This window comes from Ciconia boyciana, chromosome 1, assembly GCF_034638445.1.
Source record: "Ciconia boyciana chromosome 1, ASM3463844v1, whole genome shotgun sequence".
NCBI classification, from domain to species: Eukaryota; Metazoa; Chordata; class Aves; order Ciconiiformes; family Ciconiidae; genus Ciconia; species Ciconia boyciana.
Window position 1 is genome coordinate 152,634,545 of NC_132934.1, and position 25,530 is coordinate 152,660,074.

General features: G+C 40.1%; 1 protein-coding gene across 3 annotated transcripts in view; it reads left to right on the plus strand.

Annotated features, from left to right (window-relative positions):
• RASA3 (RAS p21 protein activator 3) overlaps nucleotides 1-25,530 on the plus strand; it is a 131,223-nt gene that overhangs the window by 48,486 nt on the left and 57,207 nt on the right. For all 3 annotated transcript variants that reach the window (XM_072849823.1, XM_072849822.1, XM_072849824.1), the window contains 2 exons: nucleotides 2,251-2,354; nucleotides 13,953-14,047. In XM_072849823.1, the coding sequence (XP_072705924.1) occupies nucleotides 2,251-2,354; nucleotides 13,953-14,047 (199 nt within the window). The remainder of the gene's footprint in view (nucleotides 1-2,250; nucleotides 2,355-13,952; nucleotides 14,048-25,530) is intronic.

A 25,530-nucleotide genomic window follows, 5' to 3' on the forward strand; every position in this document is an offset into this window, starting at 1 on the left:
CAGTATAAGTCTCACTTGTATTTACATTGCCTTTAGACTTCCAATATACTGAAGCTTCCCTAATATTCTTAATAGAGAATTAGGTATGTAATCCACAGTTCATTAAGTATAATTTCATTCTAAGGTCATAAGTGAGTAAATTCTTCTGTCGTGTTCTTCCAGCAGAAAGGACAATTTTATGGCTGAACAGAGTATTAGAGCTTGGAATGATGCAAGTGTTTTGCATGTGTAATGCACTAGATATTAGGGCAATGTTTGTGCATTTGTGTAGCCCCCTTGGGTTGAGCCTGTGCATGAAAACTTGCACCAAGTGGTGTGCACAGAATGAGGCCCTCGGGGCTGCCAGCAGAAGCATGGCTGCTGGGACAGTTAGATAGTTCCCAGTTTGGTAGAAGCTGCTTGTACCAAAGAACTGGGGTATTTGGTGCCTGAAGTGGTGGCTACTGAATTCTTGATTCCAAATAAAACCTTTCGGAGTAGAATGGGTAAAGAGGACATAACTGAGTGTGCTGAATCAGAGGGGGTGGGTAGTTGGGACAAACAGCCAAACCAGCTGCCATTTCCAGCTTTTAGATTTTCTCCCCTGCCTTCACAGTAGGGATGACTGAGTGGGGCTCACATTGGTTGCCATAACTTACGGCTGGATGTGTTTATTTCAAGGAATGGGAAGCCGTTTCAGTGGTGGTAATTTAACCTGAGAGTATGTGTTGGGCTTCATTGTTTATCCAATATGTGTTCTTCCACGTGGCTGGTGGAGTAGTGACTTAAATAATGTTCTTACTGAGTATTGGGTGATGTCTCTGGACTTCATGAAATTAATGTGGCATATTCCCTTCAAACACAGAGTGCTTAGCTAATATGCAGTGCCTGTGTGTTCTGAGTGAGATTTGTCAGCTAGCTCTTGAGGGAATGTGGCAATTCTGGGGGAGTGAATTTTTACCGTAGGCACAAATGCAAGCAAAAGTATATGGTGATGTAAAATATCCTGAAAGAAGCCAAGGGAATGACCTCACCTGACAAAATGTTGAAAAATTGAAAGTTAACGCAAGGAACTATTAATGATTTTTGGATATCTAATTTTCTAACATAAAAAGCCTTTGATAATGATTAAAGCTACAGCATGATTCTTTCTCACATTTTTGTGCTTAGCCAAGACAATAAGGAGGTCTATGTTTAAAAGGGGAAGAAAAAAACCTGCTGGCTTTTGGCCTGTTGGAATTAGATTTATTTTTAAGTCTACATCTGCAGTGCTTGCTGTATTTGTCCATATGACTCAAATTGCATCCACCCATTTAGGTCTACTGAAGCATGAGTGACTTGGAATGAAAAATCTGTGTAAAATGGTAGACCTGTCAATGAATAAATAATGTTGATATATGCTTAGGAGTAAATCCTTAAACATATAATTGGATAGAGAAACTGAAAGGGTTGCTATTAGGTGTCTGAGGTTTGGTTTGTTTTTTTTTTCCTCTCTCCCCCCTAAATTGGTAGGATCCAAAGAAAGCCCTTTAAGTCTCCAAAGAGCTTTTCATGCTGAGATAGTATTTATTTTTTTTAAATCTGGTCTTAGTAAAAGAACTTATTCTATACAATTCCAGTAAGCAAAAATAGACAGATACGCAGCACTATCAGGTAACAAGCATCGTGCCAGCTCCAAGGCTTGGTTACCATCAGTTGATTGAATCTGACTTTAAATAAGAAACTTTGCAGGGGATGAGGAAAGAGGCAATGGCTGTAGGCATTTTATTTTAAATAAATGAAATCCTTTTAAAAATAAATAAATGATACATATATATGCCATGAACCACGCTGTATTTTGCTCACCCTGTTCATGTGTATGCTTTTGTGATCTCTGTCGGAATGGTCTATTGTAAGCATAGTGTGGCAGCAGGGGCCTCTCTCCACCCTTCAAGGCACTGTATGTTAACAAATAATGTGTTCTCTGCCCTCATTGTTTAGGGACACTTGTTCTCCAGATAAAAAGAAGTGTCCGTTCTTTTTTGCACATCAAGAAATCTTGTTCTGTGGGCATTTAAGATAGTTGGGAAGAGTCAAAGTGGAACAGTGCTTAAGGGTGCACATTCATGGGCGGGAAAGACTGTCACAGTCCAGAGTGATGTTCTGGGTGTGAAGTATAAACACACTGGCTCCTCCAGAATACCAACACTAATTTCTTTTTTTTCTTTTGTGTGTGTGTGTGTGTGTGTGTTTGTGTATGTGTGTTTTTGTTGTTGTTTTTTTTTAACCCAGCCCCTTCTATGGAGAAGACTTTTACTGTGAAATTCCTCGGACCTTTCGCCATCTGTCATTTTATATTTTTGACAGAGATGTTTTTCGAAGGGATTCCATCATAGGTATGTGTTCATAAATTATTATTTTCTTTATAGCTTACTTGTCTTGGATTTTAACTGTTAGATCATATGTAGTCTTATGAGTTGAGGTCTTGATAGGACTGACAGTGACAGTGGTAAGTACTGCTCAGTATTGTCCTTTTTTGTCAAGTGACAGAAATGCCTTCAGTATTACATATTATAAAGGCTGGGAGATAAATGCTGTCTGTTATGATAGTAAATGCAGATTGCAGTTTAACTGAAATAGGCAATAAAGCATTGTTTAAATGTTGGCAACATCATTTGTTACTGCATTTTTTTTTCTTCCTAAATACAAGGCCTTTAGTCTTGCAGTTTTCCAGGGCTCATTACACTTACCTGCATGCAGTGTTGTTAAACTATGACTACCTTAATGACATGCAGAGTAATAGCTACTGGTCATAGGTATCCACAGTACGATGATGACAGAATTTTGTAGAGGGTATCAGAGCAAGCTGTTGCCTATAGAATAGCTCTGTAAGACTTCCAGTGCCTGTTTGACATGGGCAAGACCTCTGCTCTTCCAGATATTATTTGCTATGCATTTCACCTGCAGCAAATTGCATGACACTCCATTTATCTCTTCAGGGATAAAAATCTTGTAAAAGCCCAGTTGTTATTGAGGGGAACAGTTTCCACTTTAAGTCATTTTAACTGTTTGGCTTTTCTTCAGTTTTTCATTTCTTACTTTTGAAATGTCGTGTATGACTGCCATTTTTCTAATGCCATTATAACATGACTATAGCTAGCAATGAGGTCTGTATGTCTTGACAGAGCTTGTAGTGAGGAAGTTGTCTGATGTTGAGCAACAGTTTGTATAATGCTGTAAAATGCATTATGTTAAAGTGCATGGGGTGGTGGTGCAGATCTCTTCATATGTATCTTTATGTTACACTAGTTTATCATGAAATCATTAGCTTTTTCTTTAATTATTGTTTTACATTTTACATGTGAGCTAGGAAACCGGGTCATCATTCTTTTTCTCCCTAACTGAGCTCATGTGTACAGCATCTAGCAATCTAGCATCCTGGGGAGGAGGGGGTCAGTTTCTGATTTTTGAGTGAGCTTTTGGAAAGCTTTTTGGTCTCTCTCATCTCTAGTTTCCCCTTGTAATGTGAAAATAATCTCTCCTTTTTTTTAACTTATGAGTTTTTCACTGTTGAAATTGCCTCATCTGATCTCCTGTGTGTCACCAGTTTTCTGCAGCTGCAGTGACCCATGAACAGGCCATGGACTGGGATTTTTCTTGCTCAGGGCTTTACTCCCTCTCTTGGAACAAGGGTCTCTGAACACTTGATACAAGACAGACCCATGAAATTGCAGATAGAGAAGTGCAAATTGTTTTCTTTTCTCCATGTTTCCTAAGTTCCTGTTTTAATAATCAAGCTCTGATATTGAAGGGGAATTCTTCAGGAACTGCTAGAGTAATCTTGTCTTAAAGGTACTGGGAGCAGTTTATGAAAAGAAGGACTTGCAGAAGATATAAAGATACTTTTGTTTGGATGCTTGAATGATTGATCAGGTTTCTATTGTTCATTACCTCTTCAGGAAATGGCAATGTTGACTTTTGTATGCATTGCAGAATCCATAGGTAGGCAGACTAGTGTGTTACTATACTGATGTAGCACTAGAAGTAAAAACTCCAGTGTTACCTGTCTACATTGAGGTTTTACAGTGTGTATTAGCTGTTGTAGTCTGAGTTTCCCCCATTCCCCTCCCTCCTTATCACAGGCATATTTTGAAGAGCATTTCAAAGATGTGGAAGTGTGATAAATAGCAATGGAGAGAAGAAAAAAATCCAGAATTACTGTCACTTTGATACTAACTCTATAAGTTCTGTTTGTAATAGGAAAATGCTCTGGAAAGAGAACAGTGCTCTGGAGTAACTGCATGTGGATATTTTCAGCAGTTTCTATTGAACAGAAGTCAGCAGCAGCAAAACTAAGCTGTGGAGTTTTTTTTGAGAAAGGGAACTCTTTCATTGGAACTAAGTCTGTAATATTTAAAAGGAAAAGCTGCTCTATGTGTATCTTCAGCTCAGTCTTAAGAGACCTTTTCTTGAAGAGGCTTGAGCAAGGGAGGTTTGGAACAGGTCCCTACTGAAAAAGTTTGGTCAGAGTAGTGCTAGAATAAGCTCTTTTCCACTGAACCACCATATTCTGCAAATAGGGGTCCTTTGTTTGCATTACAGAGATCGCTTGTTATATTATGTCATCATGAGACACTTCTGAAGAAAATGTGGTTACCCGTGCTCATCCAGCAATGAACTTTCTCAGAGAAGGGAGTTGGGGGTTGTGTCTTCCATCCAGGGAGACTAACTTTAAGTTCAGATGTTACTGAGCTTGTGAATTTGCCTGTGTTTCCTGTGTGATCTGGTATGTTTAAGACATCTGTTTGCATTGTTTGTTTGGCTGTTTTTGAGGGTGTTTCGAGACAGAGAGAGAACAGTGCATGTGTGTCAAAATGGTGAGAATTTGGCAAGTAGCTATTTTTTGAATATGGTTGGCTAGCAGAGTTCCTTTTGAATCACTGTTTAGTGATTTCAGAAATTTAGTACTTAGTATTGCCAGAAATTTCTCTTGATGTTATAATATTGATTTCCAGGGTGACTGCAGCTCAGAGTAGGTATGCTTTTATTTATTCAAATATGAAGTACTAGTTTGTGATGGTAAGTTCTTTAACATCCGAAATGCAACTCAATATGTGACAGATGAGAATGCTCAAGCCACTAAAAGCGGAAGGAGTGGGGGCCAGAAAATGAAAAACAAGAACCCCCTGCAACTTCTGACAGAAACTTCCGAGGAGAACCAAATAAATTCAGAAACTGGAACGCATGTGTAGCAGATATGTTTTGGAACATGCTGTAGTATTTTGGCATACAGGATGAGAGGATTGTGCCGATAAAGATATCTTTGAGTTTGCATGTTTGTTTATTACATTTGCATTTTCCTAATCATAATTTGCTACGTCATGTAGGATTTTGCTAGCTAAACAGATACAACTCTTGAACAACTGTGTCTCGGAAGTCTTGGATCCCGGTTGAAATGCAAATATAATGAAGAAAATGCAGAGCTTAGTGGATCTGAAATATGATTTGTCCTTTTTAGATAAAATGTAGCAAATATACAGTTACTGTGGAAATAAACTAGTCTTAAGTTATTGTTTAATTGATATTGTGTCTCTTGACTATTACTGGCTAGAGTTTATATACTGATTTATATAGTATGTTGAGATGCTTTGAGTAGGAAATGTACTACTGAAAGTAATGGTAAATTCCACTTAAAATTAGATCTGTTTGTTTCCAAATGATCAAATAGGAGTAGTAGGCCAATTTGATGGAATATGTATGTGTTTGTATAATACATAGGATAGCTATTTTCATCTAGTTGTTACAATGAGAGAAACATTGAGGAGATGGGGTTAACTTGAAAAACTGTCAATTAGTACCCCTCCAGTAGTAATGGATACCTCTGGCTGGATGCAATAGAAGGAATATTAGGATAGTAGTGCTGCTAAATAAGGCAAATGTAAATATATGTTCTTTAATGATTGTTTTGATATTTAGTTTTCAGCTTTTTAGAAATGTTGAATGAGGCAAGCTGCTCCAGTACAGTGGGACGGAAGGCTTTTCTCATCCTTTAATAATTGAGCAGATTTAGTGAAGAAAACCATCTCCATGATAAGCCCTGAGCTGGTATTTTCCTAGGTGTGTAATGAACAGTGCAGGCTTCCAGGCTGTGATCTTGAACACATAGATCAGTTAAAAAACAGGAAATGTGCCACACCAAGTCATTTAACACTGCACTGAGAGAATAGTTAATATCATATGCCCTTCAGGTGACAAGTACACAATTATTTATCCTCTACTTAAATCACAAATCACATGTTTGTGGTTTGTGTTCCCCCCCCCCCCCCCCCAGCACTTCATCTGTTTTGGTAACAGATGTATGTAACTGACTTGCTAACATCTGTGTTAAGCAGGAACCTGAACAGAACAAAATGCACCCCCTGTGAAGTTCTGAAGGGAAAAAGTAAATTCACTGTATCAAGTCTTGTCCCCCATACCGCATTGGGGAGCAAGAACTTTATTCTGTAAGTTTGTGGTATTCCTGACTGAGGAGGCTTGGTTGGGGATGCTGATGGGGATGGAATGGTACTGAATAAAGCCCAGATATGAAATGCCTAAGCTAAGCTCTTCAATGAAGGAGCAGAAAGCCAGTGAGGAGAAGACTAGCAAGTGATTCTGGTAATGACATTTACTATAACTTAACTGCTGTAAGTCACCTTCATGGAGGTTATTAAGTGTGTTCTACAACAAATTGAAACTCTTGTGGCGGTTGTATTCTGGCAGGTTGTAACTGTCTTCTTGCTTAATAGTAGATGAGCTGAAGTAAACTAAGGCAATAAAACAAATTTTCCTTCAGAGGTAATTAAACTTAGCTGCTCTGGACTAAAGTAGATGAAACCAAATCATAGCTCATGGACACTCTCACAGAATGAAAACACCCTGGAACTGAAAGTTGTTTGAGGCTTGCATGTTTGAGGTGACTGTGCCTTTGTTAATGACTACTTCCAAAGCTGAAGAGAGGTGTTTGTAGAGTTGCCACCACTTATTACCAAAGGTCCAAGCAAACCATCTACCATTGTTAGGTAACTGTTGCCAAATGTAGCTGAAGTGTCACCTTTTGATTATTTTATTGGTTTAAAAGAAAAACTGGAAAAGAATCATCCCTGTTAAACTATGCTTCTTGCTAGCTAAGTGGAGGAAAGATCTTCCAATACAATGCAAAGCAGAGCTCAAGATTTTAATAGAAAATTGTGTTCCTCCGTTTCCTCCACCCCAACCATGGCTTAGGCAGCAGTCACAGCTTAGTTTACTGTTTCCATAATGTACTGTTGGATGACATGGGACTAATAGCTACTCAGTATGGTATAAATATAGCTACTAATGAAATAAAGGAAACAGATGACTGTCCCACAATGACAAGTCTTGAGAAGCTATAAACTAGAATTATCCTGAGAAGATTCTCTACAGTTGCATAGAAAGCCTAAAAGAAATACTTTCTGCATAGAATAAATTGTTAGGATGCACTTACATCTTTTAACATAACAGATGGTCACAAAAGCAGGAAAACAAAGTTGAGCTTTCAAAAATACATATTTTTCCTTTTTCCCTCCTACAAGTACATACATTATAAGCAAAACTACTAAGCATAATGTGCTAGAACCTCGGCTGTCCTTTTATGGAACCCTCCTCCTTACCAAATCACAGTGTTAATACTATCTGTATTTAAATATCATCATAGATCCATCCTCCCAGCTTACTTCTGACTGTTCTGCTATAGTTTGAGCGGGGCTTTCTGTATTTTATGCAGTACTTGACTTATCTCAGCAGTAGCAGATGTTAAGCAGTCTCTGTCTGATGCCTCGCTTGAAACTAAGCAAAGACTGTGACTGTGAAGAAGATGCAGTGGCTTCTGGTGGCAGTACCTGGAAGGGGCTGGTGACGGAGGGGATGAAGGAGATGGTTGTTCAGTGCAGGCAGCATGCTCAGGGTCCTGGTGCCTACTGTAAGGCAGACAACAGTGACTGCAACTCTCGATTTTAGGACTGCTCTCCCATTGCAACCAGCCATGGGCTAGACCACCTTTCTCAAATGTATGGACACTTTAAGGGCCCAGAGAGCAGCTGGCAGAGAATTGATACCAGAGGTGTGGTGTGGGGTTTTGTTTGTTTGTTTGTGGTATTTTGATTTTTGTTTGTTTGTTTGTTTGTTTTCAAACAGAAAGGGAGAGTAGAAATTGCAATGTAAGCTAGGCAAGATCTTTAGGATTGTGGCCAGCAAAACTACCCTGATAGAAGATAGTCCATGCAATGCTACAGCTTGCTTCTTTTAAGGATAGAAGCTGTGTCTTATCCACCGCCTACTTTTCTCTGCCTTATTATCCAAGATATATCCCATGAAGGGGAAAAATTGGTTTTGTAAGTGATATTCTTACTATATTTGGGCTAGTTATTAAAAAACCAAACAAAACTGGGGTCATGAGTATAGTACACCTCAGTACTCTGTGTAGGATGCACACTGCTGTGCTGGAAATGTTCTGCCATTGTCGCCACTAATTCTTACCCATGGTAGCAAATGGTCTAGTAGTGCTTATGCTTCATGGTGCACTGCACAGGAGCCAGGAGGGAGCCATTATGCTGCATCTAAGGCTCTGAAGCCTTATGTTGCCCCTAATTCTCATCCTTGTCTTTCTAATTCTCAAGTAGGGAGATTGCTTGTTTCTATCTTTTTCCATGTTATGGGGAGGGGTGAGTGAATTTGTACTGTTCTTGAACAAGGCAGGTACCTAGCCCTTTTTTGTCTTGCAAAGTTTCAGTACTTTTATTTGATGATAAATAACCTTTCATATAGATAATTACAAAATTCCAGGTAGCCTGGAACAGTAGCATTGCTTCTTGGTTGGAGATTTCAAGGTAACTGAAGTTTCATTCATTTAAAACATTCATTTAAATTGATTCTGATTTGTCCTTAGTCTTTCCAGCTATCGAAAGTGACTCTCCTTTATATCAGTTATTTCAAATTAATTCACTGATACAGTGTGTCTGTGCACCTAATATACTAGCACGAAGCAACTTCTGAACTAGCTTCCATGTCCTCTTGCTGCCTAATATTGCAGCATGTAGGAGACAAAGTAGTTTCTGCTCAGAGTTGAGAGAAGACTGAATTAATTAGGCGTTTGGGGCCTTTTAACATGTGACTCAGACCTAACCCTTTGCTATAAATTAACTATACTGCAGTCAGTGTTAATGCAGTATGTTGTATTAAAAATATTATATTATATTGCTTCAGCTCACTTGGCAGCAATATGCAAAGTTCTGTGGTTTTCACTGTGCAAGTATTCCAAGATAAAGATAACTTAAAGAGAAGGTGCAAGAGCTCCTTGAAATGCTCTGTTTTTAGGGTTCTATAAAATAACTGTTGGACCATTTTTCAGGTAGAGCCTCGTGCCCTTTTAAAATTACAAACTCCTGTCATATTGCTGTCTGACTTCTTTTTTGGTAAAGGAATATATCTTCTACTAATCTAGCATCTGACATTGTTCACGTATCTCAGCTGTGAGGCAAACACTCTGCAAACTGGCAAATGAGTATTAAAAGGTGAGATGTAATCCTCAAAGTAGTGCCTAATCCTTTTGTCACCAACAGGTAATCCAGACAGAAGGTAGTTGTGACTGGTTGGAGAATGCCTGAGCCAAATTATCAACTCTGTTAGTCTTTGCATGGAAATGTTAGACCCTGAATTAACAAGCCCAGGCATGTCCAGGGACAAGCTAATGGACTGCATTGACTTGCCTGGGAAGAAGTTTTGAAACTCCAGTGAGGGATGGGCACTGAGGGTGCAGTGCTTCCACAAACACTTTCCCAAGTGGTGTAGCCAGAAATCCCTACCCATCTCTGTTGTGTATTTCTGCCTCTGTGCCCGAATTACTGACCTTCTGGTATCTCCTATCTTCTAGCTGTGTTAATGTGAGTCTTGAGTGGGGAAGCCATAAAACAGGTCAGTTGAAATGATCTGTGTGTTAAAAATGCCAACAGCGCCCACACATGACCCCTGAAACTTACTTCTTCCTCCCTTCTCCTCCCTGAGAATGTTTATTTTCATTGCTCAGTGTTTTTTAGTTTGGATCGGTTGCCTCAACAGTTTCAGTACAGCATGCCACAGGGACAGGGGTGCATGGGGTGGGAAAGTAGGAGGCTTTTAAATCAGTTTGCACCAGGTATCGTGAAGTGGAATTTGCACCCTTAGGACCAGCCAGGCCCTAGGTAGTAACTTCATTCATCTGTGAGCTGGCTGGCCGCATGTTTGAAATAATAGGTTGTTAGTGGATTGTTTTTTTCCCTAAAGAGAGATTCACAGAAGGAAGGGGTCGGGTGTGACGTGTCACATCTTTGTTTTGAACACAGGGTTTAGGATGTAAGTGTGCTGGTGAAGATCTGTTCAGTCTGAACTGGGGGGGACATAAGGAAATTGCTGCCATATGGCTGAAAAACATGCAGGAGTGTGTGGGGTTTCCCCACCCTCCCCCAACCTGAGGTCCTGGTGAATGTCAGACTTAGGAAAGAAATTAGTTCAGATGAGAAGAATGCTTTTACCTCACTGTTGCTGGTTTTATTGCTGAGAATCTAACTTAAAAATGTAACTTAACCAAGTTTTTAAATCACACCTTATACCGTTCAGCATGCTCTGCTGTTTCCTGCCTCCTCCCATACAGTGTCTAAAAGCTTAAACAGACCCGGAGTCTGTGGCCTGGGGCGGCTCTGAGGAAACCAGCAGGAGTGGCTGGGTGCCTCAGGTGCAAGTTTTGGAGTCTCTCGCTGCTCCCTGGCAGCCACCCAAGTCTTGAGAAAGAGCACAGGACAATGGGCTCCAGTTTGGGAGCGCACTGGAGGAAAACGTCCTGTAAACGAGTGGTGGTAAACCTTTCTGACCTCTTGTCTCAGGTTTATCTTCAAGGAGAGTTGTAGGCCCTTATCATGTAGTGTCAGGTCAAATGACAGGTGCCAACAGCTTGTGATTATTGGCCTAGATTTAACCTGGTTCTGGCAAGGCTAGAAGTTGTTTGAACCAGGTCAGATGTAGGTCAGCTGGTGGCAGAGCAGTGACTAGAGGAGGGCAGGACCTGACCATGCTCAGCACGTGCACTGTGCCTTACGTGGGCCTGGTGGTGATGAGGAGGAGGAGTGTAGGTTGGGTGAGCATATGGACATGGCTGGTACAGGCAAAGAGTTATAAACAGAAATTGTGCAGGGTGCTCCTGTACACAGAGAACTGTTTAACAGGGCGGCAGAGCAAACAATCTGCCCTGTCAGTAATATACCTTTGTATATGTTTAGACTAGCCAAACTGTAGACCCTTTTTTTTTTTTACTCTCCCTTCCCTCTTCCCCCCCATTTTTTTTTCCCTAGTAGATTTTTCTCCTTTGTGGATCATTTGGTATACAGTGAAAAACCCTGGATTCCAGCCAGCCCAGTCAATAAGTTTCACTCATTAATAAGACTTGCTTGTGTGCAGAGCAAACAGTGCCGTTCAAACAGTTTCCTAATCAAAACAATTGTACCACCATGTTAACCCTCTTGGAGCTGGAGGTATGTACCATTGCCTCCAAAACACTTTGTGCTGCGATTATATACTGACTGTGCGGTCAGACCCATCTGGGTTATCTTGCCATTCTTGTTGTAGGGAGCAGTGGAACTCCCTGCTGAAAGAGGGGACAGTGATAACACCATTTATGCTACGTACAGGTGCAGATGTTGGTGAAATCGTCCTTGGGTTTTCTGCAAGGACATTCCCTGCAAGGGTGGTGACTGCAAACGAGACTGATTGAAAGATATGGGCGATGGTGTTTGGGACGTGCATGTTGCACTGCAGTTAGGTGGAGGATTTCTGCAAGAGATTAAAGGGTACAGTGAGGATAGCAAGCAGTGAATGTAAACAATTTCAAATGAGGTCCAAAGCAATTAGTGGAAGGTCACCAGTTTAAATTACTCTCAAAATGTTTTAGAGAAACTAAGTTGCCCACAAACTGCTGTGGCTGCAGAATAAAAGTAGAAGCTTTGAAAATACACAGCCATCATTACAGATTCTCAACAGCATAGCTTGGTGTCCTCTGTTCAGCACAGTTCAGATGTCTTATTTACCCTTTCTGCCATATTATTTTGTAGGTTCATGTAATTTAATTATTGCTTTTCTAAGAAGTTTCAAGTTGCTTGCTCTGCATATCCAATAAAGAGCCTGGTAATGAATCTGCCTTGTTAATCTCTAGTTTAATGTTTGCCAGGAGATGGATCTGGTAATATCTAAAGGGCAAGCAAGGGGAGGAGAGCACTGAGGGCACAATGAGCAAGACTTGGGAGTAATGGGCCAGCAGCTGTATGGAAGCCAGAGCAGAAACCCTGGTGGATACTATGGAGGGCAACTGTGGAAGCATGGCAGAGTAGTTTAGAAACTGGGACTGGAAATCTGGAAACTGTCACTAGAAGTAGCCCAAGGGTGACAGAAGAATGCAGCAGCAGCTGCAGCAGGGTACGTGGAGCAGCCCAGCAAACAGGAGGGCTGGGTGGAGCCATCCAACAACAGCTAAAGGAAAAGGCCAGAACTTGAGGGAGCACTGGGGTGTAATAACTTACTGCTGGGACTTGAGTAAGCTTTTAGATTTCAGAAAGGAGAATACTTTGTGTTTGCCATTTTCAGAGTCTTGCATTGTGTGGATTTTTTTTTTTTTTTTTTTTTTTGGTAAATGTGTTCTCTTAACATTTGCTGGTGTGATGTATTACTGACTTCTGGCCAAACTGCATGGGTTTGGGAAGCCTTGGAAATCTCTCTCCCACTAAGACTGTTTCCATTGGTACATTTTATCTAGCAGGATTTGGTTAAAGAAAGTTTGTTTCTGTAGCAAAGCAGTGGTTGCAAACTGTATGCAAGCAGCTTGCTCTAGCAGAGAAGTCTGCTACCAAATCCCATTGCCAAAAAACAGCTTTCTCGAGCCTCGTGAATGTCTCTGTCCTGGATTCTTTCATTTTGAACATGCTGCTTTGCTCAGTGCCTGGGGAACCACCCAGCCCAAAGCTGCTTTCTGAGGATCACGTGCTCCTCAGGCATGCCATGCTCTGCTTTGTGTATACAAAGACAGACGCTTGGAAAAAGTTTCATTGCCCCTCAGAGAGTGCTTTACATAATGCCTGAGAGAAACTGGGCAAGATAAAAGTTTCAGCTTTATATATATATATATTAGCCGTTAGCGTGCATGTACATTAGTTCACAGCATGGAACTGGCTGCTGTTGCCATAACTACCAAACCAGCTAATTTGGTAGGGGTAAGAGGGGGTTAAAAAGGTGAGGGGGAAAAGCTGTACTGTTTTGTGGTGTGGTGGTGTTTTTTTTTTTTTTTTTTTTTAATACAGTCAGGGGTAGTACTTGGGTGGCTCTGGGTTGCAGAATGCAAACTCTGCAAGATTTGAATGAGGGAGCTAGGTCAACAGGGCCTCAAAATGCAGATCTGGGAATCTGCTGTGACTTGGCATCTCTAGTTGCTGCCCTTCTACAAAAATATATAGTGAAAAGCCTCATCCTAAAATATTGTTAGCACGCATGGAACTTTCTTTTGGGATTGTTATAGACATCTGCCTCAAATCAGAAACAAACAACGCTGCTCTCTCCAACAATTTTAGAGCTTTTCCTCCCACAAGTTTAATTGTCATGTCAAAGTAGTAATAATGGTATTTTTACTGTAAGTATACTTACAAGCTCATCCACGGAGCCTAGTGCTTCAGTGTGTTAGGTGACTATGACGTTAGGAATTTTAAAGTCTTTCACAATATGAAGTGGAAAAAGCTGCTCATCAGAAAGAATTATGTATTGTGTAAATAAGTATGCCCTGAAGAAATCTTTCCTTGCTCTGAAGCCTTTCTTGAATAGGACAGTCCTTGAATCGTTGTTTTAAAACTTGTTTTTGATGAAAATGTACTTTGTGGGAGCTATAGCATGTGTTAAACTGTGCTTCTGGTTTGTTTTATTTCCAGGAAAGGTAGCTATACAGAAAGAAGATCTGCAGAAGTATCATAACAGAGACACCTGGTTTCAACTCCAGCATGTTGATGCTGATTCGGAAGTACAGGTGAGATTATCTTTGCAAAGGAGTATTTGTAACAGAGCCATGGAAGCTTTATGAGTTCCATGGCTCTAGGACAGATGCGTTGCTTCCCTACAAAAAGGAAGTATTGCTCATTAGTATGGTTTAGGTTTCAGTGATATTTGCAACTTGTGTGTGTGTAGGGTGAATTACGAGTGTGTGTAAATCAATGGGGCCTGGATTCTGCCTACAGAAATAATTAAAACTATGTGAACTATCAGGGTCACTGATACAAGGAGGGCTGTGGTTATCTCAAGTATCAAATAACTTCAAAACCCTATAAATAACTGTTGATTCCTCAGGGAGTGGAGCCAGCTTGAAAATAGTATCTGCAGGTACTGTTTTAAATAATTATGTAGGCAGGTTGTCACAGGAATGGCAACAAGTACATCTCAGATGAAAAAACCACTCCTTGCCAGATTTCTAGGCCCTGCTCCAAACCAGGGGAATGCTGATAATTGTATCCCTTCAGCTCCATTTAGAGTTTGGTACTTTGCAGATTTTGGTACACAGTGAGACTCCTCTTTTTTTGTACTTTCTGTCTTTTGAAGCAGATTCTATTTTCTATTACAATATTAGGTGTTGTGAAAACAGTCATTATAACAAAGCAAGAAATTAAAATGATGTAGCAGGATATCAGGTCAATATAAATCAGCACAATATTTGCTGGAAAGCACGTTCTCTGTTTGTAATTGTTTGTACAGTTTATCACTTCCGCTGTTTGTATCTTTACAAGAGCCCAACTGTTAAAAGCTATTTCTGGGCTCCATGATAAGCATTTATTACAACTAGTGGAAATATGAACAGCACCCTGATGATTTTATCCATGTACTTAGATGTTCCACAGCCTTTATGTTAAGGAGTCTGCAAGAGGGCTTTGTTTTCCATAATAATGGGAGCAGATTTGTAAATATTTTGTACAAATTCTTATGCAAGTGAAGATAGCCAAATGAAGGCGTATTTTTGTGTTTGTATTTTTTTACATTGTGGTATCTCAGTTGTATCTTTTTCTAAACACTTTTTCATTTCTAAGAGGAAAAAGAATATTTGTGTTAATGATAAGTATTTATGCAATGTTACTCAGTTTTGCCTCAATTTTAAGGAAAATAATTTAAGAAATTTTAGGTAGTTAACATTTGCAGTGAATCATGCAAATACTAGTAGTTAAAAAGCAATTTTAATGTGCCAGCTATCAGTTTTATCATTCGAGCAGTTGTCCCCATTGGCTACATAATCTAGTGGATTAAACATTGAGCCACGTGCTAGGGCACTCCTGCATCTTACTTCTGGTTTTGTCAGCCAGTGGTCTTAATACTATTTTCCATGTTGTAGAGCACTTCATGGTTATTTAGTTATGCATCACAGCACCATATTGAGGTAAGCTACTGTCACTCCCACACTTTGAATACAGTGAGAATAAGTGTCAGAAAGAATATGACTTGCTTGAGGTCATACAAGTCAGAGTGAGGAATTTAAAAAAAAAAAATAAAAATCAGAGACCAGGTTTCTAATTCTTTCTAATGCATTAGGCTGTGATATGAAAGAAACTGGGTGACAGTGATAAGCCTGTGTAGGACTTCTCTTTACTGTGTGCAAAGCCTGAAAATATCCAGGTTTTAAGCAGACCAATCAGCCCAGTCAGAAACTGAAAACCAGCTTAAAATCAATGGATTATTGAAATATTAGTTATCTTGGGTGCCATGGTTCTCAGGTGCCCAGTTCTGGGACACATTTGGCATCATTTTTCAGAACAGAAGGACTGATTTGAAATGAAGGATAATAACATTTCTGATGTAAGAACTGGTATTTTGAGCTGTTTATCTGAAGTTTACTGAGTAGGATTTAAAATTTTGTTCTTGACATGGTTTGGACGTCACTTGTATGAGTTCCAGAAATGGTACAAATTTTCAAATGCCAATACTGTTTACTGTCTTCATACATAGAGAGGGAATAGTATATGATGAGGAGATTCCTCTCTTTTTTTGTGAGTACAAAATAATACAACAAACAAACAAATAGAATTCTAGTGTTAATGGAATTTGAGTGGATTTCTTAATATTTTGCGCTGTTTTCTCAGATTTTATTTGGAAGCTATAACTCTATTCTGATGCTGTACAAAATAAATAAGCCTATATATATTAAAAAAAAATCAAAATGTAAGCGGTAATGTTGTATAACTCCATCAGGCATGGTTGCCCAGGTGTTTAGCTTGAGGCTTTGCATTCAGTTTTATGGTTTTCCAACACTGCTAATTCTTACTGTCTTACAAAGATGTTTTGTATGTTCAGGAGTGCAAGGTGAGATTACGACTTGATAAACTTTATGGCAGATGAGGATGTTACTGACAGCAGGACTATGTTAATTGTCAGCCTACACAGATATGAGCATTATTGTCAGATGCTTTAATGCCACCTCCATTTATTGCTTGACAGCAAGAGGTACCGGAGTCAGGCATGATTGCTTATCTTGAAGAAAAAATGGGGGCATTGTCCATCTAGGCTAAGAGCTGCTAAGAGGCCTGTAATCTCACCACCACTGATGCTATTCAGTGTGGTGCACAGTCCCACACAAAGCAGTACAGGTGCTGCGCAGCTGCTCAGCTGGCAGATGCAGATTGGGCATTACCCACCTACATGCCCTTTGTGGCTTTGGTTCATCATTTGGTCGAGGAGCAAACTAGCTTATTGAGATAATCAGCATAATCAGGTGCACCTTAATTTCCCTTCTTCTGAGTGGGTGTGTAACAGTAGCTATCAGCACACAGTGCTGTGTCATTCAGCAATGGACTGTAATTGCCCCTTGAGGTCGACAGGCTTTTATTCTGTTGGTAAATCAATGCCCCCACAGCTTACTGGTTTTGCTCTCACTAGTTTGAAAATAACATATGGCATGGTCGGCTATAGTCCTGTCAGTGTATACCCTGAACACTGTTTGGATACAGCCTGGGTGATGAAACTGTTGTGCTATAAGTGGTTTAAGTTCAAGCTGCTCTGTGGAGAAGAGCACTATTAAACTCCAGCAAAATTGTGTTTGTGTTTGGCATACAAATAGGAAATTACATGATTTCTGAATATTTCCTTTTTAAATATTCTAAAACATGTTAAATGCTAACAGGAGGATTTATTATACAGAGTGCAGAATGAAACTTGACAGCAGCTGTTAAATGCATAATTCATGGCTTAACTTTCCAGACTGGAAAACTTGTTCTGAAAGTATGATGCTGTAACCACGTGGGTTTGTGCAGATTTAGTTGAAGGAATTTTAAGTTCCCATCTTCTGATAGAGCTTGCCCACTCCTCAGTGGGATGTTACCATGCCCAGAGCTAAATACCCAGTGTCTGACAGTACAAGTACTCAAACATTTCAGTGGGAAGTTAAAACAGGAATTGTGCCATTACTGAAAATGGTTTAACTTTTGCACTGAAATAGCCTATGAACAATCAAGCTGCCTCAGCTGGAAGGGAGGGACTAGCAACAGCAGACACAACTTTCTAAGCTGTTTGAAGTCAGTAAGAACATGATGTTGCACACTTTCCATGGGATGTATTTCTTTTTTACTAGTTATTTGTCTTTCATGACCTGCTATATTCTCATTCTCATGCTTTTTGAGGACTGGAAGCAAAAATTACCATGCTATTGTGTGTACATCTCTCTTGATCCACGAATGTTTGCCTTTCCTTCACATGCTGAAGTTTACCCAACAGTTACTGATTCAGATATTTGCCTGGGGCTGTAGATGACAGATGCTCTCAGTGGTCCATATGTTCTCAGCGGAATTTAAGCCCAAGTGCCCATGTGACCTTTAAAAGGCCTTTCCTGTTTTCGAGTAGTTTTCCCCTTCATTTTTTTTCACAGTAACTTCAGCCCTGCATAGTTCAAGTCCGTTTTGTGAAGTTTGAGCTTTGCAACCCAAATACCCTTTGTGCGTGTGTAATCAGCAAAGCGGTTAAAGATCCAGAGACATTCTGATTAATATCAAAATACAGCAGCATACTCCAAACCATGTAGTCTGTATATGCCAAAGCGGGGGAGAAATGCAAGGAGAATTAGATCATTCTGACATGTTTTCCTGTGCAGGCTCTTGCTTTAAAAGTTCCCCTTTTCAAGTGTGCCTTGAGTTACTTCCTCCACAGCACTGACAAATGTGAAATGGTCATGTTCTCGTATAGCTGAGTTCTAAGTATTAAATGACAGAGTGCTTTTCCAAGGCCAGTCATGCTCAAGGTCTTATGTAAAACTCATTGTTGGGGGCAAAAAAAATCTGACATAAAAACTTGAAAATTGCTCTTTTCCCCTTCCTCCTTATAAGAACTTTGATGTGTCTGAAACATATCTATTTGGCTATCAACTTAAAAAAAAAAAAAAAGGGGCATGTAAAGGGCAGATAACAAACACTGAGGAAGCAAGTTATCTCGCATTTTAACCTTCTGTACTAAAAGCTTTGTGCAAAAGATTTACTGATGTCAAGAAGTACTTTCTTCAGACACCAAAAGCCCTTCCTCCTCCTTCCACCACATTAGCATTCTGCCTACACAGGCCTTTGACTATTGATTAAACATGTCTGTTCTTGAGTATGGACTGATATAAGTGTTAGGTGATGGACTATACATCATTAGTGGAAAACCTTACTTACAGGTATGTTTGGAGAGTACACCTAAAATCCTTTTGTCGTGCTGGAAATCACTACTGGCTCTGAAATGCTGCCTGTATATTAGCTAGAAGACTATATCCAAGGCAGCCTGTGCTGCTCAAAAACCCCTCTCCTTTGTCAGCACCTTGCCATTGAATGCAGAATCTGTGTCCCAAATGTCAGGCTTCATGAATGAAATCCTGGCCTTGCCAGGGTGGGAGTTTTGCCATGACTTCAGCAGAGCCAAGGTTTCACCACCAGCTTTTAAATTAGCTCTTCTCCATTCAGTCCTGTGTGACAGAGAAGTTTATCCCAGATCTGCAGAGGAAGCTGGAAATGTCTTACTCTGTTATTTTCTTTCGCCCTACCTTCATAATATTGTGAAAGTTGCCACGGTCTTTCCTATATCTGCCTGCTTCTTGTTCTGTATAAATCAATGCTTTTTATATATGTAGAGCAAATGGTGTTGAACTGGAATGGCTCTGATGCTAATTGTTACTTTCTTAACAATATGGGTTTGAAGATAAAGTAGGTTGAGCAAACTGTCTTTAGGAGTAACTGTATAGGGCTGTTTCACTCCAGTGATTGACAGAATTATCTACTCTATTAAACAGTTAAAAGCATTGCATGACCACTGTCCAACACTGACATTAACTGTCTTTGTGTAGGTATTTAAATGCTTCTAGCGTAAAGATGACTCACACATTTTGTATAACCTACTGTAAGCATGGGCATATGCAAATTGTAAAAAGAAGAAGCTGCTTCCAGGTTTGGTATCAGCTTTCCACCACACACAGGAAATAAATGGGTGTTACCCTCTATTTTATTAACAGTGGCTTTTAGGTTTCTATCTTCTAGTTGTTTTGAAAAGAGATGAAATCTCTGTTTTGATAGGGTAGGAAGATTCTCAAGGCTACATGCCTACCAACAAAATTATTTCAGAGAACTGAATCATGCGTCAACAATGGTAAATAATGTTTGTGATAAATGAAAAGACCAGTTGTTGACCAGATCCTGCTTTGTGGCAAGACTTCCTCCCTATGTGAATGTAGGGGCGCAGTATTCAGACTTATCAGTGCAAAGGGGTAAGACAGTCTATCCGGTTTTGGTCTGTTACTTTTAAAAAGCTAGTCTGTAACATGACGTGGTAAGGAGCACCTACTGCTGAATAATAAATTTACATTATTTCAAAATAACATACCTGGATTCTGTATCTGCAGAACACAGTTTGTCTGGGGAAATGAAAGCCAGGTGGCTTTCATTTACATTATCTACATATTGTATCGCATCAAAGTATTTGAGAGGAATACATGACTAATTATAAGGATTTTGACCATATGGAGGTATTCTTCCTTTAGGGAAACAGGAAGGTTAACGTTGTTCCATTTGAAGATGTTTGCCAGTTACTGAGCAGTTCTGACACACTTGCACATACGGAGATCAAGCAGACATCGGTTCTGCTTTGCCTAGCATTTATGAGTCCATGCAGTGTTCATTAGAGCTGTTGCGCTTTCCTTGGTGATAGGCTGGATTTTGTTCCAGATTCTTCGATGCTGCACTGGGGTCCAGTAGGCAGACTGCGATCTGGAGTGTGATCCTTAGACCTTTCCCAGCCGCCTGCTAAAGGAAGGAGCAGCTGTTACAGCAGCAAATGTAGACAGCAAACAAACTCTTCCTCCTGCTCTTGAACCTGCTGTTAGGCTGTGACCTTATGTGGGGCTGCTGATAATACTGAAGGGCTGGATTTACCTAAAGCAGTAGCTGCACCCTTGGTCTTTCCTCTCCCACTCCCTCGTGACAGCATTTAGTGAGCTCTTAAGAGTTCAGGTCAATTTTATTGTTTGCTTTTAAGCTTTATGCGTGCTGGAAAGTGACATCTCAGAAAGTTGCCTAAGAGGGCTTCAAAGTAGACAGGGTCTGTCTAATAACATTTGCTATATCCTGAAATAAAATTTGGAAAGGCAGAGAAAGCAACAGCACAGGTTATCCCATGGTTTGGAATGGTCTGTGTGCAGTGCTGAGTTCTTCCAATGCTCCTTTCTCCAGACAACTTGCAGCAAGGGAAAGTAAACCAAGGGGTATCACAATCCTAAATTTGAGATTCCGAAACAATGAGGTGCTGGCATTAGTCATGGGCTGTGGTTCATGTCACCTGCTTAGCCTAGTCCTCTTCTACAACCTGTCCCTGCTATACCTCTTCCCTCCTCCATCTCCAGGAGCTGGAGTGAGACTGCCTGCAGTCACTCTGTACCAGCAGGAGGAAGAATAAAGAGCCGAAGGTGGGTCCCACTCTTTCCACACTCCTGAGCAATGAGCAGAGTTGAGCTGAGCTGCAGAGCTGATGAGGTTGCGGAACTGTGCTGGGATAAGGGTCCCCATGTGGGATAAATGTTTGGAAAACTTCCATACAGATGCACTCCCACCTTGGAGGGGAAAGCCCCTAGCAAAATTTGGTAGGCTAGTGAGAAGTGGAATAGTGGGTGATCACAAACCTCTTGTCCAGCAAGTTTAATAGTAGACAAATACCTTTTTTTAGGAGTTTTTGTGATTGTTCTTTTGTAGAAGAGAAAATTATAGTGCTGTGTGAGCACTGTATGTGAAGGTCATTGACTTGGTATTTCATATTCATGCAAGCAGATTGTATTTTTTCTGTTTTTGTTTAACAGTGAAGACTTGTTCTTTTCCTTTGATGTTTTTAAAAAGTGAAAGATTTCTAAAAACTGTTTCACAGTAACAAAAAGGATGGAGATTTGGTTGATACTTCCTTAAAGATATGATTTAAGAGATTTGGGTAGATTTGGCTCCTGTCTTTTGAACTTAGGCAAACTGTCAGTCTTTTGTGCATTTTGTGCCTCAGATACAGAGCACAGAGGTTCCTAGTGTTTGTCAGTGTTTTTTCATAAATATCTTCCTGAAAAAACAGATTGCATCTGTTTTGAGTTAGATCAGATGTTGCATCTGAATCTACAGTCACTGGATCATGTGGTGTATGTCAGATTCCAGGCCAAAATGTGTGCATGTAACTGTGCTTGGAAATGGCTCCCAGTGGTATCCTGGTAATTTTGCAAACACTGCCTCTGAGGCCCACCACTTGTTCAAGATGCTAAAAGGGTGGCAGAACTTTGTCATATAATGACTTTAGGATCATCTACGGTTGCGTGTTTTCTTTTCTGCTTCAATATACTGGGTTTAAATTAAATCGCTAATTTGCAGCTTCTGGAAACATGATCCATGTAGGTAGCATTTGTATACTTTTACTTGCTTTACAACTGTTTTCTGGTGTGTCAGTCCACAGTAACTCACAGCTGCGTTCCAAGGAGAAATGAGATGCTTGGAACAGGCTTTTCCTGTATCTATAAAAACAGGACTTTGATGCTGCTTTTTTGTTTCTTTGCAAGCTTATGATCGGTTTCAGTTTGTTTTTCAGATAGCTGTGTGTGTAGTTCTTCCTGATACCTGTTTGTGTTATGAGAATGTTAACAAGACTGGAACCTGATTCTATTATTTTTTAGTACAGGGGGATATTTGACAATCATAATATATTTTTTTTTTTTCCTCAGAAAGGCCCTTTAAAAGTTTTGTTTGTTACTGATTTCTTTTTGAATACTGTCTGCTTCCCTAGAAGAAATTCAGTCTACTGATGGCTTGTTTAATCAAGAACTGAAAAATGGAAGCTGGCTGGCCCCATTATGTGATGCTAGATGTGATTAGGAAAGACGTACGACCTATGAACCCACCCATCCATATCAGCCGGAGTTTATGGAAAAGGAAGCGTTCAGCAGTTGAGTTGGCACTCCTTCAGCTTGTTCCTTGAAAAAGTCCTACCCTTCCAAATGTGAAGGGTATGCTAATGAGCATAGCTGCTTCTAGGAACATCCTGAAATACTTTTTTTTTTATGGAAATGTTTTTAGTAGTTAATGCATTCTACTTCAAAATTGTCAAACCTCCAGCAGCTTCTCTGAGTTTTTTCGCTGTGCTGAAGGAAAAAAAGCTTTATGGCCTGGGACCGATCCTAGACTCAATCCCTGGCTCCGCAACAGGGATTCTGTCTGAGCAGGATCAAGCCACGGTGTTTCCGCTGTAAAACAGGGACAACATATTTTTTTATCCTGCTGCATTATCTGATCTTTCCTGCTTGTAAATGCTGTCAGTAACTGTATGCACCTAGTACAATTGGAAGCTGTTACTATCACAGTAGTTCTTTTAATAATAAAAATATGAATTTTTTTCTTATAAACTGTCAGTAAATAAAGATATTGGCAACTCCCTGTTTCCGTGGCACTTTTAATCCAGTATATGTTGACCTTCTGTTGGTTAGATTAACTGTTGATTTTATGATACTGATTTTTTGCATAGTTTTCTGTCTTCCCTTTGAAAAATGGATTATCTGGTATTTTGTAAACCTAACTAATGCCATTGCTCAGGAGTAAACCTAGTCAGATGTATCCTTATGTTTTGCCTAATGGTATAATTGATTTGGGAAAAAGCATTCTGTTTATGTAGGACTTATATTTTCTGTGAATTAAGCCTGCAAACTTGATACTGTAGCCTTATTTTAATGTATTTATATATTTGAGTTATTAACTGGAAGTAAGGAGGTGTTCTGGGAACAGTCGTAGGGCTGCCGGTCCCAGTGATCCCATGACCCCTGTTTTGCTCTCCAAAGCTTTGAGTCACTTTTTGAGCAGCTGACCATTTTCAAAGTCTTCACAAGAGAAAAATGAGAGCTACAAGAAAAAATGGCTCTCAGCCCAAAAGAGGCAGCACTATATTTTTGTGCTTAACGTAGCTGGGAAAATGTGTGAAGTACTGCTGGCTTAAAAAGGTTTTCTGCAGCTTAATTTCTAAAATAGGGAGCTTCCATCTTGCTCAATCTGTGTGAGAGTGAGCAACTGGGCACTATAAGTAAGTTTGCATTCAGGCTCACCTAAGTGCATTGAAGCATTCTCTCTTTCCTGAGAGAGGTCAGTCTCGCCTTTGTTTAAGATCAGCAGAAATATTTCTATAAAAATATTATCTTACCTTCTTGGTATTTTTCTACAAAGGGCTATTTTCTCTAGAGTTTCTAAATCTCTTTTTTGTCTCTTAATTTCTTCAAAACTCGTTTTAGCATTGATTTCTCTAGTAAAGGTAATATGCAGCATATCAACAAAGATAGCAGCAATGTTTTTTACAGGTTCATAATACAAATTTGTTCTCCAGAGGCTAGTGGTTTAGGTCCTGTGATAAAATATGTGACCAGCGGGAGAGAGAACAGTGAAGAGGAAAGGAAAACATAGCAAAACTAAAGCCAGAAAACTGTCCTGCTTAACTAGAGTTCTTAGCTGGTTGCATGCCTAGCCCTTATTAGTGTGGGTACGATGGGCACTGCAGTGGTACTGAGTCTTAAAGAGGTGGGTCTAGAAGTGGCTTTACACATTTGTGCAGAGAAATTCTTCTCTTATTCATGAGGACAGGCTTCAGTTTGGAAGAAAATGACAGATGTTGACATTTGCGTACACTGACGGGGTGAAGGACATAGGTGTCTTGCTGAAACAGACATGAAGAATCAAGAGTCTGGCAGCCAAATGCAACATGTTTGGTTTTTGCATTGTTGTTTGTTTTTATTATTTTGTTTAAAATGATGCAAAAGACACCTGGCAGGAGCCATCTTTTTAAACTCCCACACACGTTTGGGTCCTTCCCTGTTCAAAATGCCAGCAAGCTGCTGCGATGCCTCTGCAACATAGGCTTTTATACAGCTTGGAGAGGTCATCTTTCTTGTTTTCTGGATGAACACCAGTATCATCTGCCACATGTACTTGAAAGGCCTGTGTTCCAGCCCTCGGACAGGAAAAACCGCTACTGAGTCAGAATACTGAAGGTGTAAGTAGGTGATAGAGGTTTGAAGAGTGAAAGCGTGAAATGCAGGAAAGCGTGAAGCGTGCATTCAAGATAGTGCAGAAAGAATGGTACTGAGAAAGGGATACACAAGGAAGGGGAGAGAATGAGTGTAGCAGTAAGAAACAGAATCTCTCATAGGCTTCTTCAGGACAAGTATTCAGGCTCTGACTTCAGTGTTTGTTTATACTGCTAAATGTAAGAGGACCAGAGAATGACCTTGAACCGAACTTCCACGTGTCCATGCTACTTAATTGTTACTGCACTCCCTGCTCTGCTTTGGACTGCTTTCACCAGCTTTTGTCCAGACAAATCTGCTGTAGAGGAAGATCTTAGCAGCGTAGGTGCAACTTGAGACCAGGGTTTGGTCTTCACTCTCCTCTATTATGCAGGATAGACATCTTCATAGAGCAGGAGGTTGCTGTAACTAGTCAGAAGAGACAGGGAGTCTCTGGCAAGAGTTTTGGTCATGTGCAAAAAGAGGAAAGGTTAAATCTGGAAGATCTTATGAAAGGGGTGGCAACAGGCTTTTGTATGAGTTGAAGTAGATCTGAGTCAAAGATGACACCCACATTAGAGCTCTGACTAACTGGCAGGGTGGATTTTAGGGTTCTTCGGTAAAAAGGGTAGAGGGGAGATGGTTATGAAGGTGAATGACTCAATTTTGGCCATGATGATTTGCAGAAGATGATTGGGCAGTGCTGGCATGTCAGAGTAGGTCAATAACAAAATCTATTTTGCATTTACTATATACACTGTAAGAGTGGTGCCGAGTTTTTGCCAGTGGGAGCGGATGCTCATGTTTTGAAATGTAATAGAGTTAATGAGAGGAATGCAGTTTGTATTCATGATTGCCTTTATTTTCTTAGCATATTTGAGCATAACATCTTGGCCCAAGTCATAATAAAGTTAATGTGATGGTAAGGAGTTGAAGACTCTGTAATAGTAGATGCTATG